This window comes from Heterodontus francisci, chromosome 27 (genome assembly GCF_036365525.1).
Source record: "Heterodontus francisci isolate sHetFra1 chromosome 27, sHetFra1.hap1, whole genome shotgun sequence".
NCBI lineage: Eukaryota > Metazoa > Chordata > Chondrichthyes > Heterodontiformes > Heterodontidae > Heterodontus > Heterodontus francisci.
The window spans coordinates 25,969,225-25,986,463 of NC_090397.1; the positions used below are offsets into that span (position 1 = coordinate 25,969,225).

The 17,239-nt window shown below is 41.8% G+C and overlaps 1 protein-coding gene across 3 annotated transcripts in view; it reads right to left on the reverse strand.

Moving 5' to 3' along the window:
• Positions 1 to 1,199: 1,199 nt before the first annotated feature.
• Positions 1,200 to 17,239, reverse strand: part of kif21a (kinesin family member 21A) — a 157,184-nt gene continuing 141,144 nt past the window's right edge. For all 3 annotated transcript variants that reach the window (XM_068059017.1, XM_068059015.1, XM_068059016.1), the window contains 7 exons: positions 16,077 to 16,213; positions 14,587 to 14,767; positions 13,924 to 14,088; positions 13,032 to 13,149; positions 11,771 to 11,941; positions 3,275 to 3,474; positions 1,200 to 3,118 (listed from right to left, as the gene is read on the reverse strand). In XM_068059017.1, coding sequence (XP_067915118.1) covers positions 3,028 to 3,118; positions 3,275 to 3,474; positions 11,771 to 11,941; positions 13,032 to 13,149; positions 13,924 to 14,088; positions 14,587 to 14,767; positions 16,077 to 16,213 — 1,063 coding nt within the window. In that variant the 3' untranslated portion in view covers positions 1,200 to 3,027. The remainder of the gene's footprint in view (positions 3,119 to 3,274; positions 3,475 to 11,770; positions 11,942 to 13,031; positions 13,150 to 13,923; positions 14,089 to 14,586; positions 14,768 to 16,076; positions 16,214 to 17,239) is intronic.

The following is a 17,239-nucleotide window of genomic DNA, read 5'->3' on the forward strand; positions in this document are numbered from 1 at the left end:
TTGCTGATAGCCAACTCCTTCATGCGATAGTATGGCCACCCAACCCTCTCACCCAGCAATATAGGCACCGCTGATCACCCAAGACCAAGACCACTTGTTCTCAGCACTGCAGGCTGACATGACCTCCGTTCCCCCCTCCAGTACTAGACATGGCTGCCTTCCAGCCGTGGCACTGAGGCCTCACCTCAGTGCCACTACCTTTCAATTGCCAGGAATTCGAAGGTACGCAAGGGCCGCCCGTTGTCCACTTAATTCCAAGCCCCCATTGGATTGTTGTCAATTGCATGTAAATGTACTATAACTAACTGTTTAACAATTTAAGTGGCAGTCCCGTTGCATCAGGGTGGCGATGCTGCCTTGGTGCTTTCCCGCCGTTGACTAAATCCGAACTGTCACATCAGATTTCCAGGCTGATGCGTCCGATGCTACACGCCTGCCCCCCACGCCTCCATTCCCACTCGAAACAGGCTCACTAAATTCAGCCCAACTTGTGCAAAGATGATATTCATGTGCAATCTGCATTATGCAACTGATACCTTCCCTTTCAAGTTACACAAACAGGATTTCTTTTGAGATGATGTTTTGAGAAGATCTGGAAAACAGCTCCAGTTTCATTAAATCTATTAAAGTTACAGCTTAAAGCTGCACTTTAATGGGCAGAACAGTAACAGACTGATGGAAGGCCACAGACCTGAAACGTTAACTCTGCTTCTCTCTCCACACATGCTGCCAGACCAGCTGAGTATTTCCAGCACTTTGTATTCCCGTTTCAGCATCTGCAGTATTTTGCTCTTAATTTCTACTGCAATTTTTCTTCGTACACACAAACATGTTTAATCATACAATATTTGAACTTTACATCCCAAGGCATGACACTATAGAAAAATCATGGTGCAAAACAAATGTCATTGGGACACTCAATGGCCTTGCTGGATGCTATGTCACTACATACCATGGTCATATGAATCTATTAAGTTGGCCCTCTCTCTCTTCTTCTGAAGAGACTGACTCAAGTCATCACACAGTCCCACAGATGCCGTAGGAAGAAGCAAAAGGCTCCTAAATGAGTCCCTTATTCAGGTGAGCATAGATGCTTGTGTATTGCCCTAATTTACACCTAGAAAGACGACTGTTAGGGGGGGGGGGCAGGGTCTTCAAAGTATATAAAAGATTAAACAATACAAATAAAATAAACTCAGATTTAATAAAATTAGTGCATAGTAAGTAAACCAAAGAAGTAAGACCAAATGACAAATAGGAAAAGCATCACAAATGTAAGCCCATCACATCTCAAAACATTCAAATATGGTTCATTGCTTTTATATACAGTAATTATTAAATGGGCAAATAGGAAATCAATGAAAAGTAAATTTAGAATGCATAAAGAAAACAGTTTGATGTTAAAGCAATGAAATACTTGGAAAAATCTATCACGCAAGGTGCTAGAAACAAAACACTGGTCTTATTGGATGCCATGAGGGGAGCCCAATCCAAAGCCTGCCCTTATATAATATCCCCACCTAGTCAATCACCAGCAAGGGTTACTGGACAATAATCACCAGCAGAAACATTAGCTGATTTTCCTTCTCTGTACTCTATGAATAGCAAAACCAATTATAGTGCCCCCATCACAGCTAACTCAGCAAATCAAACCTAGGCCTGCACGCTCACTACCACACAATGAAATTGCCCAGTGACCCATTAATCGCTTATATTTCATACTGTTTTATATAGTCTAACATATTTTTGTTGTAAATATATAATTATGAATCCAAAGGGTATCTCCCATTTATGGATGGTTCATTTAATCTGTCAAGCTGGTCGTACATCTTGAAGTAATTCACATTCTAACTCAAGATACATTTTTGCAGATAAATGCTGTTTGAAATGATATGGTTCAGTGCACTTAGATGTGGCGCTCTTTCCTTTTAATTCACATTATACTATGATCCATTGTAAAACAATATATTTGCAAGTTAAGCACGCATTTCTTTATTTGGCCAGTTGTTTACAAGCAGCGAGAAACATCAAATAAAACCTAAAACAATCTGGTTCAAGAGGATTATTTATATAAAATTTTCAGAAGCTTAGTAAAATCACACTATCATTCGAAGTCTAAAGCTAAATAAAATATATCCCCATTTAGTTATCTACATTCTACAGCATCTGGAAATCAACCAGGTGCATTGTAACCTGTTTCATCTCTTCAAACTCACTATATACAGTGCATTTCCACTCCAGGTGAAACTGTCCAGTTAATTGTTAGTTATTAAATGCAAATATGCACTATTTCCCATCATTAATGTAGCAGCATTTAATCCACTCAACTGCAGTGGCTATTTCCTCTTATTTCAAAGAATAGCAGGCAGATGGGATTGACAGTGTAATCTGAGCAGAGAGGGACAATATGGTAATGTTACAAATGGGAACACAAAACACAGATACAGTCTAAACAAACTCTGCTACTAACATTTGTGAGAACGAGAATACTGCCGCGTAAATAAACATTGCAAAATCCAGTCCTTAAAGTATTGCAATAACTTCAACCAGATATGTACACCGTACACAAGCACAAACACTTCGGCCACATTTGTTGTATGTATTAAAACTTGCACAAACTTTTTGCGGCAATACCACAGACCAAGTACAATGCAATTCCCATTAGCTGTATAGGATTATGATTTGCTACGCGTGCCGTTTTTTTTGATGTATAAGCCTTGCTGTTCTGAAAACTACTGCACACTGAATAGACTTATAATTGCTTTTCATTGTGTAAAGCTGGTCACAGTTACTAGTCACACAACACTAAAACAGTCATGCATTTGTTTTTGATATCTTGTTGAGTTGCTTTTTCTCTGCTGAGTGATAGTAGTATGAATTTGAATGCTCAGAACTGATGAACATCTCCATAGTCATGGTATGTCTTCCAGTTTGCCTTCAGCCCAGTTAAAACTGCTCGTTCAGCCACCACAAAAGTGCTATCTGCCAATGCCGGTGTTTCTTTTCTGTCTTCTGTTGTATTTAGGTTTAGCTGCTGACATCATCATTTGTGTCTGCAGTTTCCAACATCTGTCCGTCCGATGGTCTTCGTGCATTCCAAATCCTGACAGTTTGGTCACTGGAAGAAATGTTTAATTTGAAAATAGATTTTATTTTAAAAAGTGAGGTTTTATACACAGGGGATTTTGCTTCCCTTAAAGTTTTTTTTTAAACCATTATATGTAATGGTAAAGACTGATTCTAGAAATCTTTATAGCCAACGTTCTATACTCACTCTGATGCAGTAAAGATATGAGTAGAGTTGGTACAAATAGCGTTTATGGGGCTGTCATGCCCTCTCATCTCCCCAAGTGGTGAAAAGTTGTCCACATTCCAAAGTTTAAGGATGCCACCTCTGCAGCCACTAAGCAGAATTGACCGGCCTGGTAAAATCCCCAAGGCACACACCCAATCCTTGTGAGCATTTGGAACTTGCTAGAAAACAAAATCATGTCAAAAGCTTGAATTTGAAACTACTCACACATACAGGTTTGGAAGGACTTCAGTTAAGCAACACATTGTAGCCTAGGATTTAGCATGAGTCATCACATTATAGTCCTCCTGCTATTTTAGATAATAAAAATCTCTTCCTACTCCAAGTGCAAGAAACGCAAGGTTAAGGACAACCCAAATTCCCTGTGTCCTTTCCATCTCAATTTATCCAAAATTGTGAGGAGCTCCGATTTCTTACATCACCTGTTCAGTTGTCTGAGCCTCTTGCATGCAGAGGCGTTTCAGGCCTCCACTAATCCCAGCTTCAACAGAATAAGTTTAGTCTCTCTCCCATCTCACCCCAGCCCCAAATTGATTTCACAGAGGTAATGTGTTGTTCCCCGCTTTCAAAACTTGCACCAACGCCCCACCACCTTCTCAAGTGCAATTAGGGATGGGCAATAAATAGCCAGCAAGGCCCACATCTCAAAAATGAATCTAAAAAAAACTTCTTAAAAAAAGTATTCTTTATTTCTCCTTCCTCTCCAATTTTAAGGCACACAAACGGAAGGGAACAGCTGGTGAGTCGACTGTTCTGTTTTATTTTAAAGCAATAAGGTTTATTACTACCATTGGTAACATTTTAGTATTGGTAGGGTATATTATTAAGGTAGATGAGTTTTGGTAAGTGGACATCACAGGGAAGCAGGTAGGTGATTGGCTGGGTGAGATTTGGGAGCTACAAACAGCGCAAGCGGGGAGAGGGAGCAGTGAGACACAGAGAGCTATTCAATGAGTATCTGGTGGGTATTTTCTTACTTTTTTTTTCTACTGAGTTTTTTTTCTTCTAACATTTAAGTCCATCTATTAAGTAGAAGCTAAAATACCAGTTGTCAGGAGGTGGTTATCCATCTGTTCGTTCTACTTATAACCATTTATTCTGTTTTTTAACTTCCAATTTTTAGTGCAGTAAATAAATAATTCGAGGCATGGCAGGGCTGCTCACACCTGTCGAATGCACATCCTGTGCTATATGGGGGCTCCAGGACCCTGTCCAAGTCCTGGACAACTACATGTGCATAAAGTGTTACAAAATTCAAAATCTCGAGTGCCGAATCTTGGAACTCGAGGAGCAGCTGGTGTCTCTGAGGTGCATTTGCGAGGATGAGAGCGGATAGCATGTTTCAGACGGTGGTCACCCCACAGCTTAAGAGAGCGCAGGCAGAGACTGGGTGGCTGCCAGACAGACGAGAAGGACAAGGCAGGTAGTGCAGGAGCCCCTGGAGAGCATCCCACTTTCCAACCGGTATTTATTTCTGAGTACTGATGGGAGGGGGGTTTCCTCTGGAGAGTGCAGCAAGAGTCATGACCAGAGCACCATGGGCGGCTCAGATGTCCAGGGAGGGAGAAGACAGGAGAACAATAGTGGTAGGGAATTCTATAATTAGGGGAACAGATAGACGTTTCTGTGGTCGCAGACGTGATTCCAGGATGGTACACTGCATCCCTGGTGCAAGGATCACAGATATAACCGAGCGGCTAGAGTATTCTGGAAGGCGAGGGTGCACAGCCAGGGGTCATGATCCACACTGGTACCAACAATATAGATAGAAAAAGGGATGAGATCCTGTAGGCTGAGTTTTGGGAGTTAGGAAAGAGATTAGCAAGCAGGACCTCAAAGTAGTAATCTCCGGATTTCTCCCAAGGCCATGTGCTAGTGCGTATAGAAATAGGAGACTACACCAGATGAATGTGCGGCTGGAGAGATGGTGCAGGAGGGAGGGCTTCAGATTTCTAGGACATTGGGACCAGTTCTGGGGAAGGTGGGACATGTACAGGACTGGGACGAATATCCTTGCAGGAAGGTTTGCTAGTGGTGTTGGGGATGGTTTAAACTGGATTGGCAGGGGGATGGGAACTTGAGGGCAGTTTCAGATAGGCCAAATTCAGGGCAGGGCACAGGAGGCAGAAAATTAGGGAGTGACTTTGAAAGACAGAAGAAACAAAAGGTTAAAAAGTGTGAAACAGGAGAATTTGGCAGTGTTAAAAAGGTATCTATTTAAATACAAGGAGCATAGCAAATAAAGCATATGAGCTGAGGGCACAGATAAACACCTGGCAACATGATATCATTGCTATAACGAAGACTTGGCTGAAAGAGGGGCAAAAATGGTAGCTCAACATCCCTGGATTTAGAGTTTTCAGGCAGGATAGGGAGGGGGATAAAAAAAAAAGGAGGGGGTGTAGCATTATTGGTTAAGGAATTAATAACAGCTGTGAGGAGGGATGATATGCTAAAGGAATCAAATGAGGCCATATGGGTTGAGCTCAGAAATAAAAAAGGGGCAGCCACCCTACTAGGAGTGTACTGGAGACCCCCAAATAGTTAAAGGGAGGTAGAACAAATATGTAGGCAAATTTCTGAGTGCAAAAACAATAGGACAATAATAGTTGGGATTTCAATGACCCTACCAACTGGAATACAAACAGTATGAAGGGCACAGAGAGCACTAAATTCTTGAACTGCATTCAAGAGAACTTTTTTTTAGCTAGCACACAACAAGCCCAACCTGAGGGGGCGCAATGCTAGGTTTAGTCTTCGGAAATGAAGCTGGGCAAGTGGATGAAGCAGCAGTGGTGACTATTTTGGAGATAGTGACCATAATAGTTAGAGCATAATCATGGAAAAGGACAAAGATAGAACAGGAGTAAAAGTTCTAAATTGGGGGAAAGCAAATTTTACGAAACTGAAAGATGATCTGGCGAAAGTGGACTGGATACAGCTACTTGAAGGAAAATCAGTGGTAAACCTGTGGGAGGCATTCAAAAGCGACATTCTACGGGCACAGTGTCCCCACATAGAAAAACGGTGGTACTGCCAAATCTAGAAGCATACGAGGCAAGATAAAGCAGAAAAAGAAAGCTTATGATGGTCACAAAAACATAATACTTTAGAAAGCCTAGAGGTGTATTGTAGGTGCAGGGGTGAAGTAAAAAAGGCAATCAGGAAAGCAAAGAGAAGACACAAAAAATTATTGGCAGGTAAAATGAAGGAAAACCCAAAGATGTTTTTTGAGTACATTAAGAGCAAGAGGATAACTAAGGAAAGGGTAGGGCCTATCAGATGTACAAGGGAACACATGCAGGGATGCAGAAGATGTGGGCAAGGTTCTTAATGAGTTTTTAGTCTCTGTCTTCACAAAGGAGAGGGATGATGCAGACATTGCGGCATGTGAAATATTAGATACGATAAGCATAATGAGTGAGGAAGTACTTGAGTCACCCTTGAAAGTGGATAAATCACCAAGAACAGAGGGAATGTATCCCAGGCTGTTAAAGGACATCAGGGAGGAAATCTTCAAATCCTCACTAGATACAGGCAATGTACCAGAGGATTGGAGGTCTGCGAACATTGTACCATTGTTTAAAATGGGTGCGAGGGATGTGTCAAATAATTATAGGCAGTCAGTCTGACCTTGGTGGTGGGCAAATTATTTTAGAATCAATTTTGAGAGATAGGATAAACGCCCATTTAGAAAAGAACAAAGAACAGTACAGCACAGGAACAGGCCATTCGGCCCTCCAAGCCTGCGCCGATCATGATACCTGCATAAACTAAAACCTTCTGCACTTCCGGGGTCCGTATCCCTCTATTCCCATCCTATTTATGTATTTGTCAAGATGCCTCTTAAACGTCGCTTTCGTACCTGCTTCCACCACCTCCCCCGACAGCAAGTTCCAGGCACTCACCACCCTCTGTAAAAAAAAAAACTTGCCTCGCACATCCCCTCTAAACATTGCCCCTTGCACCTCACACCTATGTCCCCTAGTAACTGACTCTTCCACCCTGGGAAAAAGCTTCTGACTATCCAGTCTGTCCATGCCAATCAACTTTGTAACCCTCTATCAGGTCGCCCCTCTACCTCCGTCGTTCCAGTGAAAACAATCAGAGTTTATCCAACCTCTCCTCATAGCCAATACCCTCCAGACCAGGCAACATCCTGGTAAACCTCTTCTGTACCCTCTCCAAAGCCGCCACATCCTTCTGGTAATGTGGCGACCAGAATTGTACGCAATATTCCAAGTGTGGCCTAACTAAGGTTCTGTACAGCTGCAGCATGACTTGCCAATTTTTATACTCAATGCCCCGACTGATGAAGGCAAGCATGCCGTATGCCTTCTTGACTACCTTATCCACCTGCGTTGCCACTTTCAGTGATCTGTGGACCTGTACGCCCAGATCTCTCTGCCTGTCAATACTCCTAAGGGTTCTGCCATTTACTGTATACATCCCACCCGTATTAGACCTTCTAAAATGCATTACCTCACATCTGTCCGGATTAAACACCATCTGCCATTTCTCCACCAAGTCTCCAACCGATCTATATCCTGCTGTATCCTCTGACAATCCTCATCACTATCCGCAACTCCACCAACCTTTGTGTCATCCGCAAACTTACTAATCAGACAAGCTACATTTTCCTCCAAATCATTTATATATACTACAAACAGCAAAGGTCCCAGAACTGGTCCCTGCGGAACACCACTAGTCACAGTCCTCCATTCAGAAAAGCACCCTTCCACTACTACCCTCTGTCTTCTATGACCAAGCCAGTTCTGTATCCATCTTGCCAGCTCACCTCTGATCCAGTGTGACTTCACCCTTTGTACCAGTCTGCCATGAGGGACCTTGTCAAAGGCTTTACTGAAGCCCATGTAGACAACATCCACTGCCCTTCCTTCATCAAAAAACTCGAACAAGTTAGTGAGACACGACCTCCCATTCACAAAACCATGCTGCCTCTCGCTAATAAGTTCATTCGTTTCCAAATGGGAGTAAATCCTGTCCCGAAGAATCCTCTCCAATAATTTCCCTACCACTGATGTAAGGCTCACCGGCCTGTAATTTCCTGGATTATCCTTGCTACCCTTCTTAAACAAAGGAACAACATTGGCTATTCTCCAGTCCTCTGGGACCTCACCTGTAGCTAATGAGGATGCAAAGATTTCTGTCAAGGCCCCAACTATTTCCTCCCATGCCTCCCTCAGTATTCTGGGGTAGATCCCATCAGGCCCTGGGGACTTATCTACCTTAATGTTTTTCAAGAGGCCCAACACCTCCTCCTTTTTGATCGACATGACCCAGACTATCTGCACTCCCTTCCCTAGACTCATCATCCACCAAGTCCTTCTCTTTGGTGAATACTGAGGCAAAGTTCTCATTTAGTACCACGCCCATTTCCTCTGGCTCCATGCATAGATTCCCTCCTCTGTCCTTGAGTGGGCCAACCCTTTCCCTGGCTACCCTCTTGCTCCTTATATACTTATAAAAAGCCTTGGGATTCTCCTTAATCCGGTTTGTCAATGAAATTTAAAAGGTACCTGGACCTGAAGTGCTGGAAGGTGGGATTAGATTGGGTGGCTAGTTTTTTCAGCTGGCGCAGAGACGATGGGCTGAATGGCCTCTTTCTGTGCCATAACTTTTCTATGGTTCTAACTCCCACCCAATTTCTAACCTGACCTTCCTCTCTAGAGTCAGAGTTATACAGCATAGAAACAGGCCCTTCGGCCCATCGTGTCCATGCCGGCCATCAAGCACCTAACTATTCTAATCCCATTTTCCAGCACTTAACCCGTAGCCTTGTATGCTATGGCGTTTCAAGTGCTCATCTAAATACTTCTTAAATGTTGGGGGGGTTCTGGCCTCTACCACCTCTTCAGGCAGATTCCAACCACCCTCTGGGTGTAATCTTTTTTCCTCAAATCCCCTCTAAACCTCCTGCCCCTTACCTTAAATCTATGCCCCCTGGTTATTGACCCCTCCGCTAAGGGAAAAGGTTTCTTCCTACCTAACCTATCAATGCCCCTCATAATTTTGTACACCTCAATCATGTCCCCCCTCAACCTTCTCTAAGGAAAACAACCCTAACCTTTTCAGTCTCTCTGCATAGCTGAAATGCTCTAGCCCACGCAACATCCTGGTGAATCTCCTCTGCACCCTCTCCAGTGCAATCACATCCATCCTACAGTGTGGTGCCCAGAACTGTACACAGTACTCCAACTGTGGCCTAACTAGGGTTTTATACAGTTCCATCATAACCTCCCTGCTCTTATATTCTATGCCTCAGCTAATAAAGGCAAGTATCCCATATGCCTTCCTAACCACCTCATCTACCTGTGCTGCTGCCTTCAGTGATCTATGGACCAGTACACCAAGATCCCTCTGACCTTCCTTGGGTCCTATCATCCATTGCATATTCCCTTGCCTTGTTAGTCCTCCCAAAATGCATCACCTCACACTTCTCGGGATTAAATTACATTTGCCACTGCTCCGCCCATCTTACCAGCCCATCTATATTGTCCTGTAATCTAAGGCTTTCTTCCTCACTATTTACGACACCACCAATATTCGTGTCATCTGCGAACTTATCATACCTTCTATATTCACGTCTAAATCATTAATGTACACATAATTTTGAAACAGCAAGGGTCCCAGCACCGATCCCTGCGGTACACCACTGGTCACAGGCTTCCACTCGCAAAAACAACCCTCGACCATCACCCTCTGCATCCTGTCACTAAGCCAATTTTGGATCCACTTTGCCAAATTGCCCTGGATCCCATGGGCTCTTACCTTCGCAACCAATCTTCCACGCGGGACCTTATCAAAAGCCTTACTGAAGTCCATGTAGACTACATCACTTCCATAATGTTGGATTATGATGGTTGAAGGCTCTCCAGAGCACAAAAATAAGGAACACACTGTACACCAGAATGGAACAGTGGAAGATGAAAGCAGGGAAAGGGCTGGGAGATCATCGCAGAAGTAGAAAAGAATGAAGCCATTAAACAATTTTTAACCAAGAACAAGGTTTTTGAAGTTGATGCATCAAGGGATGCATCATGGGGCGGCACAGTGGCGCAGTGATTAGCACCGCAACCTCACAGTTCCAGCGACCCGGGTTCAATTCTGGGTACTGCCTGTGTGGAGTTTGCAAGTTTTCCCTGTGTCTGCATGGGTTTTCTCCGGGTGCTCCGGTTTTCTCCCACAAGCCAAAAGACTTGCAGGTTAGTAGGTAAATTGGCCATTATAAATTGTCCCTAGTATAGGTAGGTGGTAGGGAAATATAGGGACAGGTGGGGATGTGGTAGGAATATGGGATTAGTGTAGGATTAGTATAAATGGGTGGTTGATGGTTGGCACAGACTCGGTGGGCCGAAGGGCCTGTTTCAGTGCTGTATCTCTAAACTAAACTAAGGGATGAGATGAGCTAACGAGGGCTGGCAAGAATAGGAGTGATAAGTGAGCAGAATTTTGGGTGTGATAGGATGTGGGGTGCGAAGTCTGAAGGAATTCTTTAGTCATAACAGTGCTCAATTTCAGCAAAGAGGGGACAAGAAAAGCTAAGTTTGTAGATGACAAAGGCATGAATGAGGATTTAGCAGCCGCAGAGGTGACAGGATGTGGATAAAAGCTATTTCATAAATGGGAATATGCACTTTTTGGTGATGTACTAGGTATAGGGTTTGAAGTTAAGCTCAGGGTGCAGCAAGGTTTAGAACCATGAGTTTAGCTTGAACAGGAGTCCAGGATGGGAGATGGAATAAGGGGCTGAAGTATTAGAGTTTCTGGCAGGGATCAAACAAGGTGATGAGTGTTGAGCTGCAGAAAGTTCTGGTTCATCTAAAACTTACCTCATATAGGCCTAAAGGCAACATAGCGAAAGTCACGGGAAGGGTGGTGTAGGGAAAAAGCTGGGTGTGGCCAAAACATAAGAAAGCTGACTATGCTTCATGTTTCAGATTCTTAAAAAGGTGGTGCTTCGGGATTTGGTGGCATTTGGAGAGAGCAGAATAATTGAAGATAAGATTTTTAAAGGAGCAGGATGGTTATGGCAGCTTTGAAAGGGGAGAAAGTGACTATGTTGGCAAGCATGTTGAAAAAGAAACACTTGCAGGACTATGGATGAAGAGCAGGGGAGTTGGACTAATTGGATAGCCCTTTTAAAAAGTCAGCATAGGCACGATGGTCCAAATAGCCTCCTCCTGCATTGTATGATTCTATGCGTTGCGTCAAGGAGAGGCAGCTGAGTAATCAGAAGCTGTCGGTAGACAATCAAGGAACATGAAGTAGTATCATAGAAGAGATGAGGCTGCTGAGGGTCATGATGAAGAGAGGGGAGACCACAAATAGTTTTGAGTTTAGAGGGTGGATAGAAGAATTCAAATTTTTGTCCTTTTGTTGAGATCCACTCAGCCATCATGCAACTTACATCAGCTTATTGCCACCTATTCATACCTGGAGCAGTTCTTGTTGCGCCATGTCCCATTTTTTTATCCCATTATCTCTGGATCCGCTAAACAGGCTGTCACCCAGGATTGTGAGCGATTCAATGCCATCATAATGCGGTGGCTCAAAATTGTAGGTAGGGCTTACAGTCCCTATAGCACCTTCTGTTACATCAAACATCTAAATAGAAAGGGGTAAAAGAATGACATTTTTTTCATATTTAGGCTGTAGCATTTACTTTTTATGTTACTTCCACACAACGTTAAGACGACTGGAATACTACGAATTAATTTATTAGTCAAATTGTAGTGGTTTTGGGGATATGGAAGATTCAGGATTGAAATGGCTGAACTTAAGACCAACGCAATTGGAGAAATAAGCAGATTCAGCAAAAGTTACATTAAATGTAGATCACAGCCTTTATTTGTGACATTTTAGTTTATGCTTCCGCTCTTTCACCTCTTTTAGGAAGCAAGCCTGCAGTGGCAGAATTTGCAACTTTGATTCAGGTTCGGCAGAGTCCTGGCAAGTCGAGACTAAAACTCTAGCTCTGAGGTCTTGTTCGACATCTAGGGGGATGCTAATGTGCAGTGGATATGGGCAATATCCTCACCCCACCCCATTGTACAGGTTGTGGGAGCCTTCTCGCTGAATAGATCTAACCAACCGTTCCGCGGATAGAAGGATGGTTCCAGCCAATGGAAGCAGCATTTATGTTGCAGCTTATCAGACTGTTAAGCAACATGCAAATCCTTCTAATACATCACAGTATTCTCTTCTAGGGTACCCTACAAGACTCCCTGACTGATGAGATGATCATAGTCACAAATCCATGAAATGTACACTCTACAAACTGCAATAAAGGGGCATGGAAAAGTGATCCAAAATGATTTACAACATTTATTTCTGTGCACAATGAGGAACTGTTAGGACTCCAATGTATTGCAACCAACATCTCTAATAGTATACAGAAATATTGCTGAGTTTTCATTTTAAGATGCTGGATGTTCTTAATGAGTTTAACTTAAAACAGGAGTTAAGCATACTCAAGAAACATAACAATTTTTAATAGGCCTCAAAAAGCACAATTAATTTACAATTGAATGTTTTATAATTCCTTATAAATATAAAAAAACTTCACAATATTGTCCAGTACAAAGTTCAAAGCATAGTCATGCACCTTGCAACACAAGGCTCATCAAAAGACAGTTGCAATAAATTAATGTAAATTTTGCTGTAAATATTTTATGTTACACTATCAAACTATTACCTTTATGTAGTGATCTTTGGACCCAGTAATAATCAGATCTTGCCCATTTGCAGTTTGATCAACTGTAAGGCACATAACTGGTCCTAAATGACCAGTCAGCTTTCCAGTGGATTGAAACCTTGAAATTGGAAAATGATCTAATTATTGCAAATATATTGCCATTGCTGATAAAATATTAACAGTATTCATACATGCTTCTCTCTGACAAAGACAACTCGATCACAATACTGTTCCCAGCTCAAACAAATTGGAGTTTTGACTTTTTTTTTACATTATATTAAAATTGCTGATTTTCTTGGTACAGTAATAGTTAATGATTAGAAGTTAAGTGTTTAACAGTTGACTAAATATTTTACTGATTGTGATTTCTTATTGACTTGCATCAGCTCATGTTTACTTGAGCAAAGGGGCTTGTTGACATCAAATTAGTTTTGCATTAACTTAGCAGGTTCCTTCAAACTCAAACATATTATATGGCTATGACAGTATCTATGACAGAACACGCAGATACTGAAATTTCTTCTTCCATTCAAACTGTGTTACAAAACTTTGATTTTCAAAATTTATATATTAACAAATATAAAGACATAACTTAACCAAATTAAATCTCTACAAGAATAAAAGCAAAATACTGCAGATGCTGGAAATCTGAAATAAAAACAAGAAATGCTGGAACCACTCAGCAGGTCTGGCAGCATCTGTGGAAAGAGCAGAGTTAACGTTTCGGGTCAGTGACCCTCCTTCGGAACACTTCCGAAGGAGGGTCACTGACCCGAAACGTTAACTCTGCTTCTCTTTCCACAGATGCTGCCAGACCTGCTGAGTGGTTCTAGCATTTCTTGTTTTTAAATCTCTACAAGGGCCTAGTTTCTTTCACTTAAAGACAACTTACCTTTTGAGATCCCACATTCGCACAGAGTTACCAGAGGCAGCATAGAGAAACATGCCAGTGGGGTTCAGTGCAATTTGGTTTATTTGATTTTCTCCAGGAGGAATGGTAACTGTTCTATTTTTTGCACTTGCACAAGCATCCCCCATCGATACCTGGCCAGATGACCTGAAAGACAAGAAATTTGTTTTTCATACTATATTATACTGTCATCTTTAATAGCTATGATTTTACCATTATTTTAACATGAAATGTAAATTTATTTGCAGATTTTACAGAACAAAATGTTGAGAGATCTTCTCATTCGGTCTCTGTACATTCAACAAAGTGAAGTACATTCATGGCTTTAGGTGCCAGATCTCTCACGGTCAACTGCTATACTTGGACACTGAGAAAGCTGTGTACTTACTGGAGCTCATATAGATTTGTCTATCATGTCAGGCAGGTACAGAACTACAAAATAGACCCCCTGCACAGGTGGCCTACGGCTCATGTACAATATGGACAAGTTAATTTTTACAAAATAACCAGTAGATATTTATCGAAAATTTTACATTGAATACAACATATTTAGAAATAATTTAAATTCCAATCAAGTCTGAAGCATTTTTTTGAACTGTAAATCAATTCTAAAATAAAATCCTAAATTACCAGATAGATACTTACGTCAGTGTCCGAATGCATTTGGCAGAGTCTCGGATATCCCACACCTTAATATAAGATGTGGAGACAGAAAATACCAAACTGGAATAACTGCAGTATTTGACAGACACCACGTTATTGGGATGTCCACCAAGAGACATGATCTCTTGTCCAGTAACGAGGTTCCATACTTTACAAGTGCGATCTGTTAGAAGTTTACAGAAAGAATAACGCAGTTAGCCTGCCATCTGTTTTGTACCTGAGAGCTGAGTATATGGTAGGTAGCTATTTCCCTCCATGCATCCTCCTTTACCTGCAAGTTTATTAAACTGCAGATTCCTGAAGGAAATTCTCCTTTCAACTCACAAAAGGAGCAAAAAGGATCAAGCACTGTATCCTCCTTGCGCGCTTTTATATATACAAAGAATAGTCAGATTCAGGACCTATGAGTGAAACCCTGCTGTACATACAGCAAGACAGTATAAATACTAAAGATTGGGGTAACCCCAAAAATCAACCAAAAATCACAACTGTTACAAAATTGGCCAAGAGACTGTGCACAGCAGAAAAGATCGCAAAGATTGTTGCCTCAAATGGTGAATGGAAGGTCAAGCTTCCAACCAAAAAGGGTCTTTAAAGGGACGGACACTCCTGATCCGTAAAAGTTTCTTAGCAGGTGGTACGTAGAGTATTATTTGCTTCAGTAGCACTTCAAAGTAACTCACTGTGAAACGCTGAGGCGTTTCCCTGTGCTAAAGCAATTTGCAAATGCTTTTGAGTGAAGCTAAAATAATCCGCTGGTATCTAAATCAATTCAGAAAATTCACCTAATAGTGGATCAAATTTAAACTAGCAAATCCTGGGGCCGCAGCCCAATCGATATAGAACATTAGAATACGGCTCTAATATTTATGGAGAGGCGGGGGAGCATATGGAAAACACGGCAAGGCTGGGGATGCAGCAGAGGCCACAGCTGGGGAGCGTTGGGGACGGTTCCCAGAAATCGGATGGAGGATATCAGAGATCGGGACTTGGTGGTAGAGGTAGCTGACCATGGCAGGGGGGAAAGAGAGGCTGTGATCCATACAAGAGAGGTCGAAGGCTTCCTTGAGGAGTCAGGGGAGCACTCCGCTCCTCTGAGCTTACCTGGAGTACTTTACAGGCACTTTCCTTCTTGGGCTGGCAGATTCTGCCTCCATTTCATGGTCAGGTTTCCGAGCTCTGGGAAAGCCATCTGATAAATTTAATGCAGGCTCCAAATTGCACTGTGGGAGCCAGATTTAAGTGTGTTAATGAACTGTCCCACCTCTCAAGGGCAGGACACTCGCACGCCATAGTACCCAGTGCAATAAAAATGGTGGCAGGCACATATGCGGCAAGTTGGAGATGCACTCTCTGGTTTTTAATCTTTAACTCACTCGACCTTCTTTCACCTGCCTTGGGGGAATTAATATTGAGGCCTATGAATTTTATGCAATCCATTTTCTCTTACAGATTGCAGCAAGTTTTCTCACCTTTTGCTCCAGTGAAAAGGAGATCATCTGTTGCGTCCAGACATAGCACTGCTTTGTTATGTCCTTCAGCTATATGATTGCAGTAAAGGGGTGCACTCCTACTGCCTTTGGAACTGGGAAACAGGTTAATTATTCCCCTGTGAAAAGAACGGTAATAAAACAGGTTGACTAATACCAATAAAAATGATGCTAGATAATCACAGATCAATAGGATAGACGAAGGGGAAAAATTGCACTGCTTACATTTATTTTTAATTGATGAAATAAAAGAGTCTTGGAATGCATTATTATCCTTGAGGGTCAAGTTATGAAATTAGTTCTATTTTGCTGCAACATTGCAAACATGAAAATCAGCGAGTAATTTTCTACGTTATTGAAGGGCAAAGCAATTGCCTTTTATTTTGCAATTTTCTGCCAAAATGTGGGATCGCACACACATGGATAGGTCTGAATTCTGAGGGAAAAATTTGATGTGTGATTGAATGCTTCTCATCACCTCTTCGCTACCCTTTCACCAATTTGATGGACATGCTATAATGTGCTCCACTGATCTTGATAAAGATCTAGGTCACATTTACTTTCCAGTTTTCTCTCCTTATTCCTCTTTTCCTGAAGGCTGTGGCTCATGTTAAGATATAATTTCAAGACTGGGAGCACCCTTCAGGCAAATAGCTGTTAATTCTCTGGCACATCACTCTAACTTAGTTGTCACTAATCTACAATAGGATTAGTGATGTGAAAGTGACATGTCAGAATTAACTAGTCATTTACCAAAACAAAACGATAGTGTCAAGAAATTATATATGGGACATAATTTTACAGTAGCAGTGATTAAAAAATGAACAAAAATTCCTTGGTATAGAAGCACATATCATTTTGACACTTAAAAATTGCATCTTTTAAACAGTTTAAAAACATGCAGCTAATTTCACTAGTTTCTATTCTTTTAGAAAGCAGCCAATATGTTTTCAGGTGTCTTATCTTGCTAAAATACAAATTCATCATTAAAAAACATGCACTGCAATTTATGACGTCAGAGCATTAGACTCCTTTTTATTAACAGAGGAAAAGCTTCAACACCTACAAAGTGGGAAAAGTTTGGGTCATTCTTCAGCAACCAAAGCTTTCCAAAAACCATTCAGTGCACGAACAAAGCAAAAGCA